General features: G+C 45.1%; 1 protein-coding gene across 1 annotated transcript; it reads left to right on the forward strand.

Moving 5' to 3' along the window:
• Window positions 1–1,704: 1,704 nt before the first annotated feature.
• Window positions 1,705–18,549, forward strand: LOC308164016 (targeting protein for Xklp2-B-like; the record flags this gene model as incomplete). The annotated part of the gene is made up of 13 exons (XM_080538182.1): window positions 1,705–1,775; window positions 2,496–2,618; window positions 2,955–3,064; window positions 9,793–9,941; window positions 10,366–10,534; window positions 10,664–10,802; window positions 11,312–11,531; window positions 11,752–11,847; window positions 12,078–12,251; window positions 16,648–16,794; window positions 17,358–17,469; window positions 17,943–18,130; window positions 18,439–18,549. 13 exons carry the CDS (start codon window positions 1,705–1,707, stop codon window positions 18,547–18,549), a joined length of 1,809 nt encoding a protein of 602 aa, XP_080394308.1.
• Between the last annotated feature and the right edge of the window lie 3,385 nt (window positions 18,550–21,934).

A 21,934-nucleotide genomic window follows, 5' to 3' on the forward strand; every position in this document is an offset into this window, starting at 1 on the left:
TCCTGCTATGCTGAAAAGTCGCACGCTATCTACACTTGTGCAAGGTGCACAGAGGAAGACCTAAAACTCTCGCGCTAATAGTTGTTGTTGCTATGGGCCTTAGCCTAGCTTAGTGACTTCCTGCTTGCGGGGTCACATGACGTCGCTGAACACTACCTACACTACGTTCGTGAAGTCGCGCTGGAACTCTGACCAGCACTCGTGGAACGCCTCTCGTCCAATCAAAGCACTCGGTCCCTTTATGACGTCGAGCCCAGTGTGCGCTTCGGCGCTCTCGGAGCGAATCGACGAATGCAGCAAATGCCGTATGATATTCGTGGTATTGAAAGTCCTTGCGTGCGTTCCTCCGCGAGGAATTTCTTTTGAGCAGACATTACAAACTGCATATTTGTTGTCTCTTTCCGACACTGTGTAAATTTGGTATCGGGTGTTATTATTTGTTAGTACTCGCCGATACCGATACCAGCATTTTTGTGCGTATCGGTGGCCATGCCGATACTAGTATCGGTATCGGAACAACACTAATTATAACTGACCCTGGTCCGAGTTGGAACACACACCTCCTCGCAGTAGCTGACGAATGACGTCACAGTGTCAGTGTACGCATCCAAGTCGTTACCGGCCTCAGCCCCCGCCCACTCCACATAGCCCTCGTCACAGCCAGCCCGCTCTAACCAGGCGCTGGTTTTCTCCTTAGCCTCGCTGTCCCATGTTCTGAACGACTTAACTACAGGTTTTGACACTTTTAGTCTCTGCCTGTAGGATGGGATCAGATGGACAATGTCGTGGTCAGATTTGCCCAGCGCAGCTCGGGAGACAGCGTGGTAGGCGTTCTTGATGGTACAGTAGCAGTGGTCTAACGTCCTCTCCCCCCGAGTGGGGCATTTGACCTGCTGCCGATATTTGGGCAGAGCTTCGGTTAAATGTAAAAAAATTAATAAAAACATTAAATTAAATCAAGCCTCAAACCAGCAACCTTCGGACTTCTCGCTGGCTGCCATAACCCCTGCGCCAAACACACCGCTGTGATGACGCCAATGCAAGTTGATAGACATACCAATTATTATTATTTATTGTTTTATATCTCACACTTTCAAAATATCCATCGATCGATCACACTTTCAAAATATCAAATTATCTATCTATCGGTCAAACTATCTCGTAAAAAGTGGGAACTAATATTTCCTAAAAGACACTTGAGGAACTATCGTTCGGGATGTAGTTTCCGCCTGTGAGACATTTTTGACGCACGCATTACCTAAACCAGCCTGTAAGTCTGCTCGTGACCAGAATTACTCAAAAGGATTGGTTGCATAGCCAAGCAGCGAATTATTTGAGCCTTATTGATGGAACCGAATGCAAGCTGAAATTAGCGCCCGGATCGGATTTAAACCTGGATCTAACCTGGAGTTAATCGCACCCTCCTGATGTTCCACAAGCCACATTTCCAGAATATGGGATGTAGGCAATGTGCCTATTGTACATACAATTGTTAGACTAATGCTATTGCTAAACTGTTTCATTTTTGGAGCCCCACAATTGTGAAATAAATACAATTGTTTTTCAGATGTAATGGACAAGAATAAACAAATGGCTCCTTTTGAACTCTCCCTCCCCCCAAAGCTTTGGTCACCTCAGTTTTTGCATTACACCTCTGTTACACACAAATTAAATGTTCTCCACTAAAGGGTGTCGAAGCGCAAAATGAAAGGAGTGCCACAACCTGAAAAGAATGCCACCGTCGAGAACGCACCACCTTCCAAGAAGCAAAGAAGGTCAGTACAGTTTTCAGTGTCTGGCTCTCTCCTGTCCTCCTCAGTGTCTGGCTCTCTCCTGCCCTCAGCCACCGTTATCTGGGATCATCACCAGAACGTGTGGCTTGGTTTCTAAACCGACATACTCTTGGATGTTGTCATGGCAGAAAAGGGGAATATTATTTGCTCCCCCTGGTGAAGATCCCAGTGGGTGTATTATATCAGAGTGGAGGACAATCCTCTTTACATTTGCTTCTGTCCAACGCCTGAGACTATAGGATGTGCATGTTTGCTGTTGTCATGGCAGACTTGGACCCTCTTGAGCCAGACACAGTACAGCGTCCTTGGGTTTTTGAGAAGCGCTATATAAATTAAAGTTATTATTATTATTATTATTGACTGTGTTACTCTTTACAGCATTAAACCATCCATTGTAAAAACAGCTGTCCGTCTGTCCAGGTAAATCTGCAGTGTCTTATCTTTCACGGTGGTGGCAAACGTTCTTTTCAAGGGATTGTTTTTTTATCAATAATGCACTGACTTGGAATGGCCATCAGAACTTTTGAAATGGACACATGGTCTTATCACTGTATTCTCTCATACCGGTACAATTTTGTGGCACCTTTTCTTTTTTTAGGAGTATGCAATCAGCTTTGAATAGAGATGCTTCTAATCAAGTTTTTTTTTTTTTTGCGGGGGTAGAATACAGTAACCTGACCCTTGTTGTGCTTGTTTTCCCAGGAGCGCCTCCTCGTCTCAGCTGGTCAGACGCAGGAGTGGCGGCCGCAGGAGTGGCGCCCGTACCAGCGGGCGTCTGGAGGCAGTCAAGGCCCGGGCAGCAGCAGCAGCAGCTAACAACACCAAGTGAGTCGTGCAGAGAGGCGGCCATGGACTGGTTTGATTTCTTTTTAGAAATGTTGTACATAATGCGTTATGAGTCACAAACCAGAGAGAACATAGAAATGGAGACGGGAGGTAGCATTATGACAGCTAGCCAAAGAGTTGAGTGATTTTTCTAATGAATAGTAAACTCTTTTAAAACCCTGACGTGGACTGAAACGGTCCACTTATTTACCGCTGGTTAGAATGTGAAATATAAAAATGTAATTTAAACAATATTGGGGCCATGTTTGGGCTGGCCTGTGCAGCAAACCTCAACGGCCTTTAAAAAGTTTCTATAATGACTTATGTCTACCCCAGGCAAAAGAGCTCTGAGCAACAGGAGTTGGAGCGCATGAAGAGCCTTCACAAGGAAGTAGCGGACCAGAGAAGGAGGAACGAGGCCAGCTACAAGGCTGCTATGGCAGGCAGTGAGTAGGGGTGTAACGGATCACCTAACTCACGGATCGGATCGTGTCACGGTTTTTGAGTCACGGATCGGATCATTTTTCGGATCAACACAAAACATTTTTGTTTTTATAAAAACTGCTTTTTCCTTGAATTCTGTAAAAACACCACTTTTACTATGTGACAAAAACCAACAACATTCAAGATGTCAAAACTGGTAATATATATATATATATATATATATATATATATATATATACATACATATATATACATATATATAATATATATATAACATATTCTACACTCAAACATTACATAATTATACTGAAATACACTCAATTTAAATGATAGGAGAGGGGGAGGAGGCGCCTGGTTGCAGCAGTGAATCACTGGGCTCTTTAAAGCAGATGAATAAACATGTTTTATGCCACTTTTAACAAAATAATAAAGTGAACCCTTATTTTGAACATGGTATGAAAAAAATGCCTACATTATCAGAAGTTGTCGAGCTACCTTTTTCGTGCCTCCCGTCATAGTTGACAGAGAAGCCAAAGTGCTCCCATACATGGGATTTAAATGACGAGGGAGGCATTTCGAGTTCTTCTCCGCCGAACAACGTAACATGATACACTTGGGCCGCGTTCGTAAATTCGCTTTGAGAGCGCCGGAGCGCACACTGGGTCCGACGTCATAAAGGGACCAAGTAATTTGATTGGACAAGAGGCGTTCCTTGAACGCTGATCAGATTCCAGAGCGGATTTACGAACGCAGCCTTGTTGTTGTGGATTCCCAGCTTCACGTGTAGTGAGCAAACAACGGATTCTTTTTCTTTCGCATTATCAACCTATCATTGCGCTTTAGAGTAAAACAAAGCCCGCAACTGTCGCGTCTATCTTTTCATGGCAACCCTACATTGTGATTTACAAGAGATATTAAGTAAGATATTAAGTAATATTATTACTTGTTAACAGTGATACAGTTACTGTATCGTATCGTGTATAGGTTTGCTTCTCTGTCCACTTTATCCAAGCTAGACCCCCTGTATCATTCGGTTCTAAGATACATCACCAATAGTGCCTTCAGGACCCATCACTGTACACTGTATAGTCTGGTTGGATGGCCATCTCTTTCTGTCAGAAGGCTCCAACACTGGTACACTCTTGTGTTTAAAATCATCTCTGGCTTCTTACCGAATTATCTGGGCCTGAAGTTCATCCCTATACCGAGTGGCTCGGGTCTCAGGTCTCGTAGATGGCTACAATACAAGGTGCCACTTATCATGAACAATGTTGGAAGGGCAAGCTTGTCTTATTATGGCCCTTGGTCTTGGAATGACCTACAGACTACTTTTAAATTAGAGGCCCTTATTTCCATAAGTATCTTCAAGCGTAGATTAAAGGATGTGGTCACCGCTCGCTGTACCTGCTTTGGTTAGACTTCTCAATGTTTTAATCACCTTGTAAATACCCCTACCATTGTTTGTCTATTGTATTGTTGCCACTGTCTTATGTCCTGTCTTGTTATCTGAACTGTTTTTTAAGCTACTATTTTGACCCTGTCTTGGCCAGGTCTCTCTTGTAAAAGAGGTTTTAATCTCAATGTGACTTCCTGGTAAAATAAAGGTTTAAAAAGAAAAAAAAATTTTTTTTGCAATTGATCCGCGGTACACACGCGTTCCGAACCGTGGAGGGCGATCCGAACGGATCACGGAATTTCCGTGATCCGTTACACCCCTAGCAGTGAGTAGCCCTGACATCTCCCCCGTGCCCCCCCCCCCATCAACCCCTGGGATTGGGTGGATGTAGGCAGCGTGGTGGTACAGGTTTTTTTTCTTGACTACTAATGCATTGCTTATGCCTATCCAATCCCTGAGATCACCTCAAATGTCTAGGGTTTCAATTCAGATTTGGGTATTAAAGTTGAGTGTTGCAACTGTCTTGTCTGTTTTGTAAAGAGATATTCCAACTTGTGTCATCAGGCCAGCTCCCTAAGAAGTTGGTTCTCTCCACCACGGTCCCAAAGGAGTTCCACTTCAGTACGGACGGCCGAGTGAAGGCAGGCCCTGCTGTTGACGTCCACAAGCCCATGGACAAACACACCGCTGTGATGACGCCAATGCAAGTTGATAGACATACCAATTATTATTATTTATTGTTTTATATCTCACACTTTCAAAATATCTATCGATCGATCACACTTTCAAAATATCAAATTATCTATCTATCGGTCAAACTATCTCGTAAAAAGTGGGAACTAATATTTCCTAAAAGACACTTGAGGAACTATCGTTCGGGATGTAGTTTCCGCCTGTGAGACATTTTTGACGCACGCATTACCTAAACCAGCCTGTAAGTCTGCTCGTGACCAGAATTACTCAAAAGGATTGCAGCGAATTATTTGAGCCTTATTGATGGAACCGAATGCAAGCTGAAATTAGCGCCCGGATCGGATTTAAACCTGGATCTAACCTGGAGTTAATCGCACCCTCCTGATGTTCCACAAGCCACATTTCCAGAATATGGGATGTAGGCAATGTGCCTATTGTACATACAATTGTTAGACTAATGCTATTGCTAAACTGTTTCATTTTTGGAGCCCCACAATTGTGAAATAAATACAATTGTTTTTCAGATGTAATGGACAAGAATAAACAAATGGCTCCTTTTGAACTCTCCCTCCCCCCAAAGCTTTGGTCACCTCCGTTTTTGTATTACACCTCTGTTACACACAAATTAAATGTTCTCCACTAAAGGGTGTCGAAGCGCAAAGTGAAAGGAGTGCCACAACCTGAAAAGAATGCCACCGTCGAGAACGCACCACCTTCCAAGAAGCAAAGAAGGTCAGTACAGTTTTCAGTGTCTGGCTCTCTCCTGTCCTCCTCAGTGTCTGGCTCTCTCCTGCCCTCAGCCACCGTTATCTGGGATCATCACCAGAACGTGTGGCTTGGTTTCTAAACCGACATACTCTTGGATGTTGTCATGGCAGAAAAGGGGAATATTATTTGCTCCCCCTGGTGAAGATCCCAGTGGGTGTATTATATCAGAGTGGAGGACAATCCTCTTTACATTTGCTTCTGTCCAACGCCTGAGACTATAGGATGTGCATGTTTGCTGTTGTCATGGCAGACTTGGACCCTCTTGAGCCAGACACAGTACAGCGTCCTTGGGTTTTTGAGAAGCGCTATATAAATTAAAGTTATTATTATTATTATTATTATTGACTGTGTTACTCTTTACAGCATTAAACCATCCATTGTAAAAACAGCTGTCCGTCTGTCCAGGTAAATCTGCAGTGTCTTATCTTTCACGGTGGTGGCAAACGTTCTTTTCAAGGGATTGTTTTTTTATCAATAATGCACTGACTTGGAATGGCCATCAGAACTTTTGAAATGGACACATGGTCTTATCACTGTGTTCTCTCATACCGGTACAATTTTGTGGCACCTTTTCTTTTTTTAGGAGTATGCAATCAGCTTTGAATAGAGATGCTTCTAATCAAGTTATTTATTTTTTTGCGGGGGTAGAATACAGTAACCTGACCCTTGTTGTGCTTGTTTTCCCAGGAGCGCCTCCTCGTCTCAGCTGGTCAGACGCAGGAGTGGCGGCCGCAGGAGTGGCGCCCGTACCAGCGGGCGTCTGGAGGCAGTCAAGGCCCGGGCAGCAGCAGCTAACAACACCAAGTGAGTCGTGCAGAGAGGCGGCCATGGACTGGTTTGATTTCTTTTTAGAAATGTTGTACATAATGCGTTATGAGTCACAAACCAGAGAGAACATAGAAATGGAGACGGGAGGTAGCATTATGACAGCTAGCCAAAGAGTTGAGTGATTTTTCTAATGAATAGTAAACTCTGTTAAAACCCTGACGTGGACTGAAACGGTCCACTTATTTACCGCTGGTTAGAATGTGAAATATAAAAATGTAATTTAAACAATATTGGGGCCATGTTTGGGCTGGCCTGTGCAGCAAACCTCAACGGCCTTTAAAAAGTTTCTATAATGACTTATGTCTACCCCAGGCAAAAGAGCTCTGAGCAACAGGAGTTGGAGCGCATGAGCCTTCACAAGGAAGTAGCGGACCAGAGAAGGAGGACCGCGGCCAGCTACAAGGCTGCTATGGCAGGCAGTGAGTAGCCCTGACATCTCCCCCGTGCCCCCCCCCATCAACCCCTGGGATTGGGTGGATGTAGGCAGCGTGGTGGTACAGGTTTTTTTTCTTGACTACTAATGCATTGCTTATGCCTATCCAATCCCTGAGATCACCTCAAATGTCTAGGGTTTCAATTCAGATTTGGGTATTAAAGTTGAGTGTTGCAACGGTCTTGTCTGTTTTGTAAAGAGATATTCCAACTTGTGTCATCAGGCCAGCTCCCTAAGAAGTTGGTTCTCTCCACCACGGTCCCAAAGGAGTTCCACTTCAGTACGGACGGCCGAGTGAAGGCAGGCCCTGCTGTTGACGTCCACAAGCCCATGGACAAACACACCGCTGTGATGACGCCAATGCAAGTTGATAGACATACCAATTATTATTATTTATTGTTTTATATCTCACACTTTCAAAATATCTATCGATCGATCACACTTTCAAAATATCAAATTATCTATCTATCGGTCAAACTATCTCGTAAAAAGTGGGAACTAATATTTCCTAAAAGACACTTGAGGAACTATCGTTCGGGATGTAGTTTCCCCCTGTGAGACATTTTTGACGCACGCATTACCTAAACCAGCCTGTAAGTCTGCTCGTGACCAGAATTACTCAACAGGATTGCAGCGAATTATTTGAGCCTTATTGATGGAACCGAATGCAAGCTGAAATTAGCGCCCGGATCGGATTTAAACCTGGATCTAACCTGGAGTTAATCGCACCCTCCTGATGTTCCACAAGCCACATTTCCAGAATATGGGATGTAGGCAATGTGCCTATTGTACATACAATTGTTAGACTAATGCTATTGCTAAACTGTTTCATTTTTGGAGCCCCACAATTGTGAAATAAATACAATTGTTTTTCAGATGTAATGGACAAGAATAAACAAATGGCTCCTTTTGAACTCTCCCTCCCCCCAAAGCTTTGGTCACCTCAGTTTTTGTATTACACCTCTGTTACACACAAATTAAATGTTCTCCACTAAAGGGTGTCGAAGCGCAAAATGAAAGGAGTGCCACAACCTGAAAAGAATGCCACCGTCGAGAACGCACCACCTTCCAAGAAGCAAAGAAGGTCAGTACAGTTTTCAGTGTCTGGCTCTCTCCTGTCCTCCTCAGTGTCTGGCTCTCTCCTGCCCTCAGCCACCGTTATCTGGGATCATCACCAGAACGTGTGGCTTGGTTTCTAAACCGACATACTCTTGGATGTTGTCATGGCAGAAAAGGGGAATATTATTTGCTCCCCCTGGTGAAGATCCCAGTGGGTGTATTATATCAGAGTGGAGGACAATCCTCTTTACATTTGCTTCTGTCCAACGCCTGAGACTATAGGATGTGCATGTTTGCTGTTGTCATGGCAGACTTGGACCCTCTTGAGCCAGACACAGTACAGCGTCCTTGGGTTTTTGAGAAGCGCTATATAAATTAAAGTTATTATTATTATTATTATTGACTGTGTTACTCTTTACACTACAGCATTAAACCATCCATTGTAAAAACAGCTGTCCGTCTGTCCAGGTAAATCTGCAGTGTCTTATCTTTCACGGTGGTGGCAAACGTTCTTTTCAAGGGATTGTTTTTTTATCAATAATGCACTGACTTGGAATGGCCATCAGAACTTTTGAAATGGACACATGGTCTTATCACTGTATTCTCTCATACCGGTACAATTTTGTGGCACCTTTTCTTTTTTTAGGAGTATGCAATCAGCTTTGAATAGAGATGCTTCTAATCAAGTTATTATTTTTTTTGCGGGGGTAGAATACAGTAACCTGACCCTTGTTGTGCTTGTTTTCCCAGGAGCGCCTCCTCGTCTCAGCTGGTCAGACGCAGGAGTGGCGGCCGCAGGAGTGGCGCCCGTACCAGCGGGCGTCTGGAGGCAGTCAAGGCCCGGGCAGCAGCAGCAGCAGCTAACAACACCAAGTGAGTCGTGCAGAGAGGCGGCCATGGACTGGTTTGATTTCTTTTTAGAAATGTTGTACATAATGCGTTATGAGTCACAAACCAGAGAGAACATAGAAATGGAGACGGGAGGTAGCATTATGACAGCTAGCCAAAGAGTTGAGTGATTTTTCTAATGAATAGTAAACTCTGTTAAAACCCTGACGTGGACTGAAACGGTCCACTTATTTACCGCTGGTTAGAATGTGAAATATAAAAATGTAATTTAAACAATATTGGGGCCATGTTTGGGCTGGCCTGTGCAGCAAACCTCAACGGCCTTTAAAAAGTTTCTATAATGACTTATGTCTACCCCAGGCAAAAGAGCTCTGAGCAACAGGAGTTGGAGCGCATGAGCCTTCACAAGGAAGTAGCGGACCAGAGAAGGAGGACCGCGGCCAGCTACAAGGCTGCTATGGCAGGCAGTGAGTAGCCCTGACATCTCCCCCGTGCCCCCCCCCATCAACCCCTGGGATTGGGTGGATGTAGGCAGCGTGGTGGTACAGGTTTTTTTTCTTGACTACTAATGCATTGCTTATGCCTATCCAATCCCTGAGATCACCTCAAATGTCTAGGGTTTCAATTCAGATTTGGGTATTAAAGTTGAGTGTTGCAACTGTCTTGTCTGTTTTGTAAAGAGATATTCCAACTTGTGTCATCAGGCCAGCTCCCTAAGAAGTTGGTTCTCTCCACCACGGTCCCAAAGGAGTTCCACTTCAGTACGGACGGCCGAGTGAAGGCAGGCCCTGCTGTTGACGTCCACAAGCCCATGGACTTCAACGCCCAGCTCCGCAAACACCCCATCTCTCCGGTAGAACCTCAACCTCCATATTTTAGACACCTGCCACAACTGCTCTTGGGCTATGCCCATACTAGCCCTAAATCAGAATCAGAATTGCTTTTATTACATCAATATACGGATACAAGGAGTGAAGTTCTTGGGTACAGGTTCAAATAGGCATTGGCATTGCAGTTGAAACACAAAATTGCAATGATTCAAATCATGACTTCATGTCGCGGTGTATTGGAAACACCGTTCTCAATCAAATGAAGGCTGTTGGATTGCCATCGGTCCTGTCTCTCGCTGCTTTTTCATTCTTAAAAAAGTTAACTGGTCGCTTATTACTGCAGCGTGGCCGGTGGAGATCCACATTTTGGACTATACTAGTTTATTGCCATCCTCTTGGGTAATTGTTGTCCCCCCCTATCTGAATTGATCTACTTTTCTCTCTCAGATGAAGGTGTCAAAGGGCACCACCGTGCCAAAGCCTTTCAACCTGTCGACTGGTGGCAAGCGGAGGGCGGACGAGGCTGCCTACGTCCCCTACGCCCAGCAGATCGAGCAGTTCCACAGACGCACCCCAGACCGCTATCACCTGCGCAGCCAGCAGAGTCAGGATAAGGGTACGTGTTCTGATTTTGCTTCTTCAATCATCAATTCTGTGTCCCCGATCATGGCTGGGGATTCCTAGGCAACACAGATCTTTTGACACTCCAACTGAAATACGGTACCTCACCTTCCCCTCTATCCAGGCCCGTCTCCGGTGAAATTGGAGCAGCTGAGGAACACCATCCCTCACACGCCTCAGCTGATGACCCGGCAGAGGGCCCGGTCCACCCTGGTGAAGAGCAGCGCTGAGCTGGAGGATGAGGAGCTGCAGAAGCAGCAACAGTACGTGTAGTTTGGTTCACTTTTAGCTTCATCTGGTCTGCCTCCCAGTTTTCTCACGTTTCTGTCTTTCGATCTTGGTTGTCGTCGTTTTATTAGCCCTGTCGGGGGAAAACGGGTGCATAGTTGTTATGCACTTCAGGTCAGTGAATGTAGATTTGAACACAGATGTGTTCAGATGTCTAGTTGTGAACCAGCCATGGAGAAAGGGTAAACAATTAACACCCACCAAATGGAGCACAAGATCACAACATAACATCCAGGGGAAAATATTTATACTTAAAGCCTACAGGAGGTTTGTTCTGTGCAGGCAATCATTTTCAATGTGTCAGAAGTCGTGCTAATGTATTCATTGTGACCTTTGCCTTTTTAATATTGGTTAAAAGAAAAATCGGCCAGAATTCTCATTCACCAGACACCTTGGCTGGTAGACCAAAATGTCAATGTTACAGATTGTGACAGTCCTGATTTGGCAGTCCTTGGGGTGCTCTAACCTGTGTGGTTCTCCCCAGGTTCAAGTTCAAAGCCCTCGAGTTGAATAGGAAGATCTTGGAGGCGGCGCTGAACCCCAAGAAGCCGGCGGTGAAGGAGCCCACCCAGCCTGAGGGCTTCTACCTGCAGATGGAGAAGAGAGCTCAGGCGCGGCAGGCCAACAAGAAGCCTGAGGAGCCCGAGGAGCAGTTCACCTTCCACTCCCGCCCGGTGCCCCTCCGCATCCTGGATGAGGTGGTGGTGAGTGCTGCTAGCCAGGCCTGACGTTGGCACATGACCCACGATCGAATGCCTTCAAAAAGTCAGTTGTTGTAGATCGACATGCTTTAAATAGAGCTGACTCCTCACTGTCAGGTCATTTGTCTGGCTGACGTGGTTCTGCAACCGTACGCCACTCTGAAGATGGTCCATAACGCTGGGATGCTTACGTTAATGGTCTCTTCCCCACACTTGTTGACAGGGTGTCCCAGAGAAGAAGCTGGCGAATCCCACAGTCCCAGAATCCCCTGCCTTTGCCCTGAAGAAGAGGGTACGGATCGAGAGAAAGGTGGAGGAGGTGAGGGCAGACAAAGTGATGTTTCACTTCCAAACTAGTTTCTCTGGCGTTTTCTGACCTCAACAGTGGTCTCGTGTGGACCTCCACGGCCCACACCTTCTGGGTTGAGCTGTTTCAAAATGGGCATGCTCTAATTTCTTGTTTTTTTCGGACTGACCTTTTTTAGGGATGAGTCCCTACAGATTTGATTTGACGTTGTGAGTGAATCTGACCCCAAACTCTGGTTGCAGGTGAAGGTGTTCACCCCAATGAAAGCCCACGCTGCTCCCCTCTATGGCGTGCCATTCCAGCCCAGGCTCCAGGAGAAGAACCAGGTGGAGGTATGCCCCTTCTCCTTCGATGAGCGGGAGAGGGAGAGGAAGGTGTTGAAAGACAAGAGAATGGATGACCTGCGAAATGAAGAGGTACGTCGTCCGCCCAACACATCACCTGAACCAGTTGTAAACCCTAACCCTGAATAAAGTGAGGGGAAATGTTTGAAACTGATGACTGGGCTCAAGACAGTGCTGACTTGGACAAAGGTTCCCACTGGGACCATATACTGAAATGTATGCGCTCACTGCTTTGTGTAGCTAAATGGCATATTACACCAATGGCCTGCCAATAGTGTACTGCACCTTCGGTGCTCATGCTAAGCCTTGACAAATAATGAAGGTTGGTAGAATACAGAAGTAGCAATAGAACTACAGGATGAATAGTGAACAGTATCAGAATATGCCTTCCCTACCTACCAGGCAAGTATTGCACCAGAGATTACTAAATGACAGCAATGGTCCTTGCCTGTTCCCAACCCCATGTGTACACACACACACACCAGACTCCTCCTGGAAACATAGAGCCACACCTGCCTCAAGCCTGGTACACAAAGATTTTCTAAATCTAAAACACGTTTAATCTTTATAGAATATTTAACAATCGTCGGCCCTGATAATTTTCTGAGCAGATTGTCGGGAGAAATGGACTCTTAACACACCTTACACCACAGGATAATCTTGTAGGATAATCTTTAGAGCCATCCGATAATCGGCCGTTTGCTGTCCTTGGTTGGAAGGGGGGAAATGGGACCAAAATGCAGGCATGATAATCGCTCACCTTTCGTCGAAATTAGCCATTTTGAATCCAAAATAGGTGACTTCCCTGAATCATATAGTTCCGATGAGTTTTTTTTTTTTTGGGGGGGGGGGGGGGGAGCGGCCCATTAGTCTGGAGCGCACGTTGAACGTTCGAACGATAACATTTTGATGGGCCGTTGATGGCCCTACCAGGGCTACAGAAAAGCGAAGCAACGTAGCGAACAGGTGCGCAGGCGTGAAGGGCTGAAACTGTAATGTGCGCGTGAAACTCCTTGGTGAAGAAATTGGTGACAGAACGTCAGCCGCTGTTTTTGTATGCTGAGAGAAAGCAAGGACTGAAGTCGCAAATACTGAGATAAGAATGTAACATTAACAAAATACAAATTGCTAGCTAACGATAGATGGCTAACTTTGGTACTAACATTTGGTACTAACATTACTAAGTACAGATACAGTACAGATAACTACTAACGTTAGCGTTGTCAGCCTATTTTGCAAGCTGTTAGCCCCTTTCACACATAGTTCCCTGTAAATTAAATGGAATCGCAACCCTGGTCCGCCAGTGATTTTCGCCGTTTAATGAGCTAAATGCCCGAAAAATAGGATGATGAATACATATAAAACTGAGGTATGATATATGGCAGTCTCAGGCGCCTGTCACGTCTCCAGTAGCTACATTAGAACTTTGCATCATTTGATACATATAAGGATCTTGTAACTTCGCAAACAATGGCAAAATGTAAATAGTTTACTCTATGTTCAACTGGAAAAGGTAGTGACAGATGATTTTCGTGTTTTAAAAATGCCTTTCCACCAAAGAACCGTGGAGCCGCGCCGTGTGAGCAGGCTGAGGGTCATACAATATTTGTATATTAAAGGCAACGCTGCGGCAGTTGAACAGAGTAAAGTATTTCAATTCTGCCATTGTTTGCGAAGTTACAAGATCCTTACATCCCGTCAAGATCCTTGATGATATAAATATGATGATAAATACATATAAAACGGCACATATATGGCAGTCTCACGCGCCTGTCACGTCTCCAGTACATTAGAACTTCGCATCCTTTGATGCATATGGCGGGATGTAAGGATCTGTAACTTCGCCGCGGCAGTTGAACATAGAGTAAACTATTTCAATTTTGCCATTGTTTGCGAAGTTACAAGATCCTTACATCCCGCCATATGTATCAAAGGATGCGAAGTTCTAATGTACTGGAGACGTGACAGGCGCGTGAGACTGCCATATATATCATACCTCCGTTTTATATGTATTTTTCGATATATAACGGAAGTATGATATATGGTATATATGTGTTGAGCTTGGGTGCACATGGATCGCGTGTATATATATACACCGTATTTTCCGGACTATAAGTCGCATCAGTCAAAAAATGCGACATTAAGAGGAAAAAACATATATAAGTCGCACTGGACTAAGTCGCATTTATTTAGAAATATATTTCACAAAATCCAAGACCAAGAACAGACATTTAATCTGGAAAGGCAAGTTTATTCAACTACACAATAGCATAAAGAACATACCTGGGAGGCTGAATAGGCTAAATGAACATAATGTAACCTCCAGTAATTCCAGGTTCCCCTCAACAAAGAGGCACTGAGAGCGTCTTATAAAAAAGTTCAAGTTTATTACACAGTTGTAATAAAAGGCTGTTCTCAGTTAGCAGATCAGGTGCTGTGTGCTACGTGCTAGGTTATTAGCTCCAAGGAAACAGTGACATGGCTAATGAGATAGATAGCCCCCGAACACACTGAACAAACAATGCGCCGTGTTGTGGCTGCTACTCGGCGTGCACACCGAATTTCGGACTTCTAAAACTGGTGCTCCACTTCCTCCTTTTCACCCCCGGCCTCCTGTTAACCGTAATGAGATGAGATGAGATGAGATAACGTTTATTGCCATTTATGCATACACATTAAGCATACACATATAGGAATTTGATTTGGCGTTACAGTAAGAGCATTTCTAAATGCAATGCAAACAAAACAACACAGGACAGACAGCAGTGCAGACAGAACACAACAAACTGTAAAACCATAGCTGCCATGTGCGGCGCCATATATGTCCACAGAATACTGTAGAGAAGGGAGGGGGGGGGTGGTGGGGTGGCATGTGCGGGGGGAGGGGGGGGTAGGTATGGGTGGGGGGAGGGAGGATGTTCTGGGTCAGTCCGACCCGTCTTCGTAGAGCAGCAATCAGTGTCGCCATGGACAACGGCCTTGAGCACTGCCCCAGAAGGCGGCACAAAGTTCACCAGAGGGGGGGGGGGGGGGGTGGGTGGGTTGGCACGCTGCATGGAGGCTTCAGGGCATGGGGGAGCTTTTGAGCCATAATCAGGTGAATGGGTTCACTGTGAGGAAAAACAGCATTCCATAGAATCAAACCTCTCGAAAATTTGGGGTCTCCTGTCATTCGCCAATTCGGGGAGCAGCAAGATTGCCCACCTTGCGATCCAGATCCAGAACCCTATGGTTCAGATCCGTAAGCGCAGCGCCCTGCATTCCAGCCACTCTCCCCAGTTCTTTGATCAAGAGGGGCAGTTCGCGCAGATCTCTAATCACTGCTCCCATCTTTTTAATTTTCCGATAGATCATGGCAGCACTCAAACCGAGTCCAATGTGTCCAACTATCATAAATCCAAAAATGAAAACATCTTCCACGTCCTCAATCGACATGACTGCCAAGCAAACGAGACGCCAGTTGTCCCAGGCGTCTCTGATGTAACCTGCGGCAAAAGTTCCGTCTGGGCAGGCAGGTTCCCCCGAACCAGCTTTTCCTTGTGGAAAATCAATTGCATTCAGGGACCAGTAATCCCTTGACTAGGAGCGCACGGGTCACAATAACAAGCCAGCGAGTCCAACAAGCAAGTTACCAGTAAGCAAGTTCACCAAGCTACCGTTTGCTTAGCTTCAACAAGCTAATGTTTTAGATAACTTCTTCAGGGGTATAGGAGGAGCATATAGTTGTCACAAGCCCAGAGCGCCCTCTGTCGGCTGTAGACGGTAATGTTTACTCCTTGGTTCATGTCAGTCAGTATGAAATTATATATATTGATATATAAGTCGCAGGACCAGCCAAACTATGAAAAAAAGCGCGACTTTTTAAAAAAATACGGTATATATTCTTTTTTTTATTTTTTTTTCGCGCCCCCCCTGCAGTACCCCCCACGCCCCACAGTTTGGGAAACACTGTACTAGCTTATATTAAAGCTGCACTGTTGTGCATTTCATGAGAAGTTGTCAGTCTAGTTTCTTATACAACATATGTGTATGTTTGTTTACATGTGAACATGTAAAGATACTTTATTTGCACTTAATTATACATTCATATTTTCGTTTTTGTACAGAAACAACTCACTAAAATTGACTTGCATAACTGATTTGGAGGAAAATATCCACCTCTACCCCCCCATTCGGTACCATGCCATATCGTGGCTTTTGCTGAAATGACGCCACTGGTCTCGTAGCCTATTGGAGTGTGTGTGAGAGAGGGAGAGCTTTTGTGAGCCCGCATGTATGATGTGTCTCTTTCTGGTACCCCAATAATCTTTTTTGGCTCTCAGTCTCCGACTGCCCTAGCAGGATCCGGGTCTCATATCCTTCTCACCTTTTTCACCCCGACCTGTTTTCATGCCTGAAAATGGGCCAGATTATCTTTGTGTGTACCAGGCTTTAGACAGTGTCATGATGTTCCTCTGGATCCTCCCAGGTGCCGACGTTCAAGGCCCAGCCCCTGCCAGACTTCTCTGAGGTGGTACTGCCTGAGAAGAAGGTGGCGGAGCCCACCAAGCCTGAGCCCTTCAGGCTGATGGCGGACGAGAGGGGGGCGGTCAAGAATGACCGCATGGAGCTCAAGGTAAGAAAGTAGATCTCCATTTAAATGAGTTTTCAACCTGAAGGTCTCTGCCTATTCAGTTTGGTTTAAACTTTTCATGTGGGAGACCAAATAGCGAAACCAGAACCAAATGCAGTGTAATATTATACTTATCAGTATAAGAGGACTTGAAACTGTACAGCAGCTATTTTATATTAGTCAAATAATGACTTGACCCAGAAGCTTCTCCCCTTCTGTATTAGTGCCCTGAGTATGCAAAATTGTGGCTCACCCCTCACATCCAGCTCACAGCTTGTTTGAATGACTCCCTTCTGGACAGCAGTACAGGGCCATCAGGTCAAAAACATCACGCCACTTGAACAGTTTCTTCCCCAAAGCCATAGCCCTCCTCAATAACTCCTGATCATTGCACTTTACATGTTTTTGCACTAAGTTGTACAATATATTTATTCACTCATATTAGTACTGTATAAATTGTCTTGAGTATTGTTGTGTTGTCGTATGTAAATACCATGTTCCTAGTGCACTGCACATGGTGAATAAAGTTGAATTGAATGAAACGCACTAATGCTGCTTCCCTCTAGATGAAGGAGGAGCAGAAGCGTCAGGCCGAGGCTGCTTCCTTTAAAGCCCGGCCCAACACGGTCACACACAAGGAGCCTTTCCTCCCCAGGAAGACGAGACGCTCGGCCCTTGGTAAGCATGAACACCCACCTCTGTGTCCACAGCCTGAGCTCCTCTGCTTTTCACACGGTGGCAGTGTTAGACAACCCTGGTCAGACATGCCTACATTCTCCCCACCCTTCAGCCATGGTTCCCTCCTTCACTTGCAGGGGCTCAACAGTCCCTCCAAACAAGGGCCTCTTCCTTCCAGAACCTTCTGGTTGAAATGCATAGTAGAACAGGGATCCTGTCCGCAGCTGTATAAATGTCTATCACAGCTGCCTCTTGGATCATAAGCCACCTCAAGCGCAGAATGTTTCAGTATGCAAGTGTGGAGCCAAAACATGCCAGAAAACTCCTGATGGACCAGGGTTGCCTACTTTACACAGGGATTTGTTTGGTTAACCCTGCTTCTCACACCTAACCGCACCTTTCATGTTTCATTTTCCCCTCACTGCTACCCCCCCACCTATCTTTGGAAACCCCTCCTCCGTTTGGCTCTTCAGAAGACATTAACAATTCCACAGTTCTAGAGGGCTTCCAGTTGTCCACGGAGAGGAGGGCCAAGGAGCGTCAGGAGTTTGAGCAATGGTTGTGTGAGAGGGAGGCGCTGTGTGCTTCCATGGATGAGGCGAGGCGCAGGGAGACGGAGCAGCGGCAGAACGAGGAGACCGCACTGCTGCGCCAAGAACAGGTGATGTCACTGGGAAGAGATGGTGCTCCGACTTGTTTTCAGTTAGTTTGAGACTTACGTCAATGTCGTGATAATGACTTGGTTTGCTTTTGGGAAGGACCGATGCATAATGCAGGAATTATGGAAGCATTGCATTTGAGGGCAGACTATTCTCATTGATGCTGGCTGAATCTTTTTTAAAGTTAATTTAGGATGCACTTGAAATTGAACAGGTTCCGAGATCCCCATATTGCGTTTTGTTTGGACTATTTCTATTCGTAGGAAAGCACAGGATGTTTTGAAACCAGACTTTCAATCTCTCCCTACAGGTCCACAAGGCCCAGCCAGTCCGGCACTATAAGCCAGTGGTTCTGAAGAAGAGTGAGGTCTCGCTCACCATGCCCCTGACTCCCAACTTCTCAGACCGCTTCCGAATGTGATGGCTGGGAGATGGATGTTTAATTGTTTATATTTTTAACTACTTAATTTTGGGGGGTTATTTTCTTGGGTTTCTATCTAGTCTTGACTGCAGACTGTTTTATGCCCTGTACATTTGTCTACTTTTCATTTCACTTATTTAACTAAGTCATGTTTTGTTTTTAGAAAGTAGCGGCAACTTCATGTATGTTTTTACTGTATGAAAGTGTTTTATAAGCTGAATAAAAATAACTACAAAAATGATTTTGAGTTGCAGCCCTAGACTTTGTCGTACTGTTTCATACAATATGTTAATGCTGCAATGTAGCAAGCAGTGGACATGCTTTCTGGCAGTTAAAATGAGATGACGTGTCCAGTGGTCTTGCACCGCGGTCTACAGTGCACACATGCCCATGTCGGCATGGTTTCGAATTCGGCCCATGCTCTGCTGACATGCCCTCTCGCCCATCTCCTTATTTCCTGTCTGTTTCCTGTCTGTCTTCACTGTATCTGTCCAATAAAATGAGAAATATATATATTTATACGAGTGGGACTGCCCCACTCAGAAAAATTACTTAAAAGAAAACGTGTTGACCTCTAATACATTTCAAATTCTCCAGACTGACATTCAGCACCTCAGCCAGTCATTGCATGTCTGACATCAAGTTGCTATGTGATGCGCCTCCCTGCATTTCCTTATTCCTTAGGAGTAGTGAGGTCTGGTAAGTGGCTGGAAGATCACCTTTTTCCTCCTTTTTGAAGCCTTTGTTTAGGCAGGGGGCTGAGATCAGTGTTCTTCAGCAGAGCCATACTTTATAGACCTCCAATTCATTAAATACATGTCAATTCACACAATTGAATGACTTAAACCAAAGGCAGATTTAACTAGTTAGTACAAAGTTGTCCCATGCCAGCAGTGACTACTAAATCAAGCTAATATCAAACATTGTTGTGTGCTCAAATAAAAGGTGACAAAAAAGCTTGGCAAATAAATTGAGCCTGGAGTGTGTTTTCAGTATCTTTTTTTCTGTGTCAAAGTTTGCATGTGAATCCTGCTCTTGACGTCTCTGCCCTGCCATGCATGCCTCAGTTATCTGCTACTATTCACCAGCACCCCCACCCACATGCCTATTTCTGGATCCGAAGCTGGAACTGTTAGAGATAAAGAAGTCAACCAACTAGCACACGGCAGCTTCTCTCTGGGTAGGACCAACCGGACCGTCTCATCCACACAACTCCGTTCACTCATGGACAGGACAACCTAATTGTACCTACTGGGCTTTCTGCAAGCTTTCCTTGATCTACCAGGTAGGTAAGTCTGAACATAATGGGAGAGGAGAGGACAGTTGACCTAGTAGTGTATTATGTTACTTGGGAGGATCTGTAACTATCTGACCAGTTGTGTCTGAGCTTGTCTTGTGGCCTATAGTGACTTTTCTTACATTTCTCTCATCTAGAGGCCAGAAACACTTTGTTGACTGCTTGTCAGCGCCGCCTCTTCCTCCTGTTTGAGAAGGCCTGTTGACTCCCGGTCGTCATTCGTTATGGGTTCAATGAAGTCTCCGCCAGCCACCTCTACTGTAGACCAGCCTGTACTAGAGGCCAAAGTAGATCACCTGGCTCGCACACTGGAGCAGATCTTCTCTCGAAGAAATGATTGTTGCCCCATCTGCTCCACCTGCAGTCTGCACTCCAACCAGCAGGGGGCCACAGAGAGACAACTGGCAAGCCAGTCCAGGCTTCTAGAGAAGTTGGAAAAGGAGGTTGCAAAGATGCAGAGGACCCTAGAGGGACTGTCCAAAGGTCCAGTACTAAGTAGCTTGCTCTGAAACAATCAGGGCCGCTTCCCAGATCCAGATAAGCCTACTTCCTGCCTGTCTGTCTAGGGGCTACTTAAAGGGGTAGTTTACCCACATACCATACCTGCGGTCGATTCTCTCCTCAATTCTTTCTCAAAAAGTGTTGGACAACATCGAAGGTTCCTGCCCTTTGACCTTCTCCTCCATAGAGTTTTGAGAAGGATGCAAGGGGTAAAGGAGAGACAGAGGCTGCGTTCGTAAATTCGCTCTGGAAATCTGATCAGCACTCATGGAATGCCTCTTGTCGAATCAAATTACTTGGTCCCTTTATTTTAGATTAGATTAGATTCAACTTTATTGTCATCGCAGAGTACAAGTACAATACAACGAAATGCAGTTTAGCATCCAACCAGAAGTGCAAATAGTGATATAAGAACATGATATAAATAGAATAAGATGTGGTGATAGGTAACTATGTAATATACAGTATGTGCAGAGGTAGTATTGTAAACATCAGTATAGTTAGAGGTATATACAGTTATGAGCTATGTACAGTTAGGTAGTTTATATATAGTATCTAATGTGCAGAGTATAAAAAAGCTATGCCAGGAGGCAATGTGCAATATACAGTAGTACAAAGGTAGTAATGTAAACATCAGTAGTGCAAAGGTAGAGTGATCACATTAGACAGGGATGAACAGCTGTGTTAGTGTAGTGTGTCGTCCATAGTATCAAGACTATGGGTTATGACATTGAACCCAGTGTGCGCTCCGGCGCTCTCAGAGCGAATCTACTAACGCAGCCAGAGACAGAACACTTAAGAACAGAATTGTGTGAATCGCAACACTTCAATAAGGTTCAGCCATAATTCAGTATTCAATGACTGATATGAGAACGGTGAACTGACTGAACTACCTGAGTAGAGGTTTTTGATGTGTTTGGAACAAGGGCAATGATTGTGAAGTGGACAAATATCAATGATTTTGTCCATAGTGGCTTGACTTTGAATTTGATATCAAGATAAAGAGACTGGAGAAGGAGAACGTTTTCAATATCTGTTGAGGGTAATTCTGTTTTGTCTGGTCACTGTGTAGGTTTGGATGGAAGGGGGCCTTATACACTACAGTCAGCTGCCCCAACCATGGAGACACCAGCCAGTATAACATCTGGCCTTTCCAGGACCCAGCTCCTCACTGGGAAGGTAGGGCAGTGGATTGGAGGGAATCCCCAGGAGATCAGAGGTCCATCAATGGCCAGGTCCCACAGACCAAGTGAGGTAGTGGTAGCGGTAGTGGTCCCATCAACGTCGGCCATTCAAAAGACAACGACCATAACAACCGCAGGGACTGAAAACAAGCCAGCTACGGTAACCGTTCCATTAATACCGGGACCCCCATCGAAATCTGGAAAAGTGCCCTTTAATTTTGTATTCATCCTTGTGACATAAAGGTTAACATACAGTATATAACACGTTATCTGTTCTATTGACATAATGTATATTCATGTCTAAAGATCTTGGCTTCTGTTATTGGTTGGTCATGACACTGCAGTGACTACTACCTTTTAAGCTCTGTGTGAATGGCTGGATTGGGCCAATTTCGATCTTGCG

The sequence above is a fragment of the Nansenia antarctica genome (genome assembly GCF_963989245.1).
Source record: "Nansenia antarctica genome assembly, chromosome: 8".
In the NCBI taxonomy this organism is placed as follows: Eukaryota; Metazoa; Chordata; class Actinopteri; order Argentiniformes; family Microstomatidae; genus Nansenia; species Nansenia antarctica.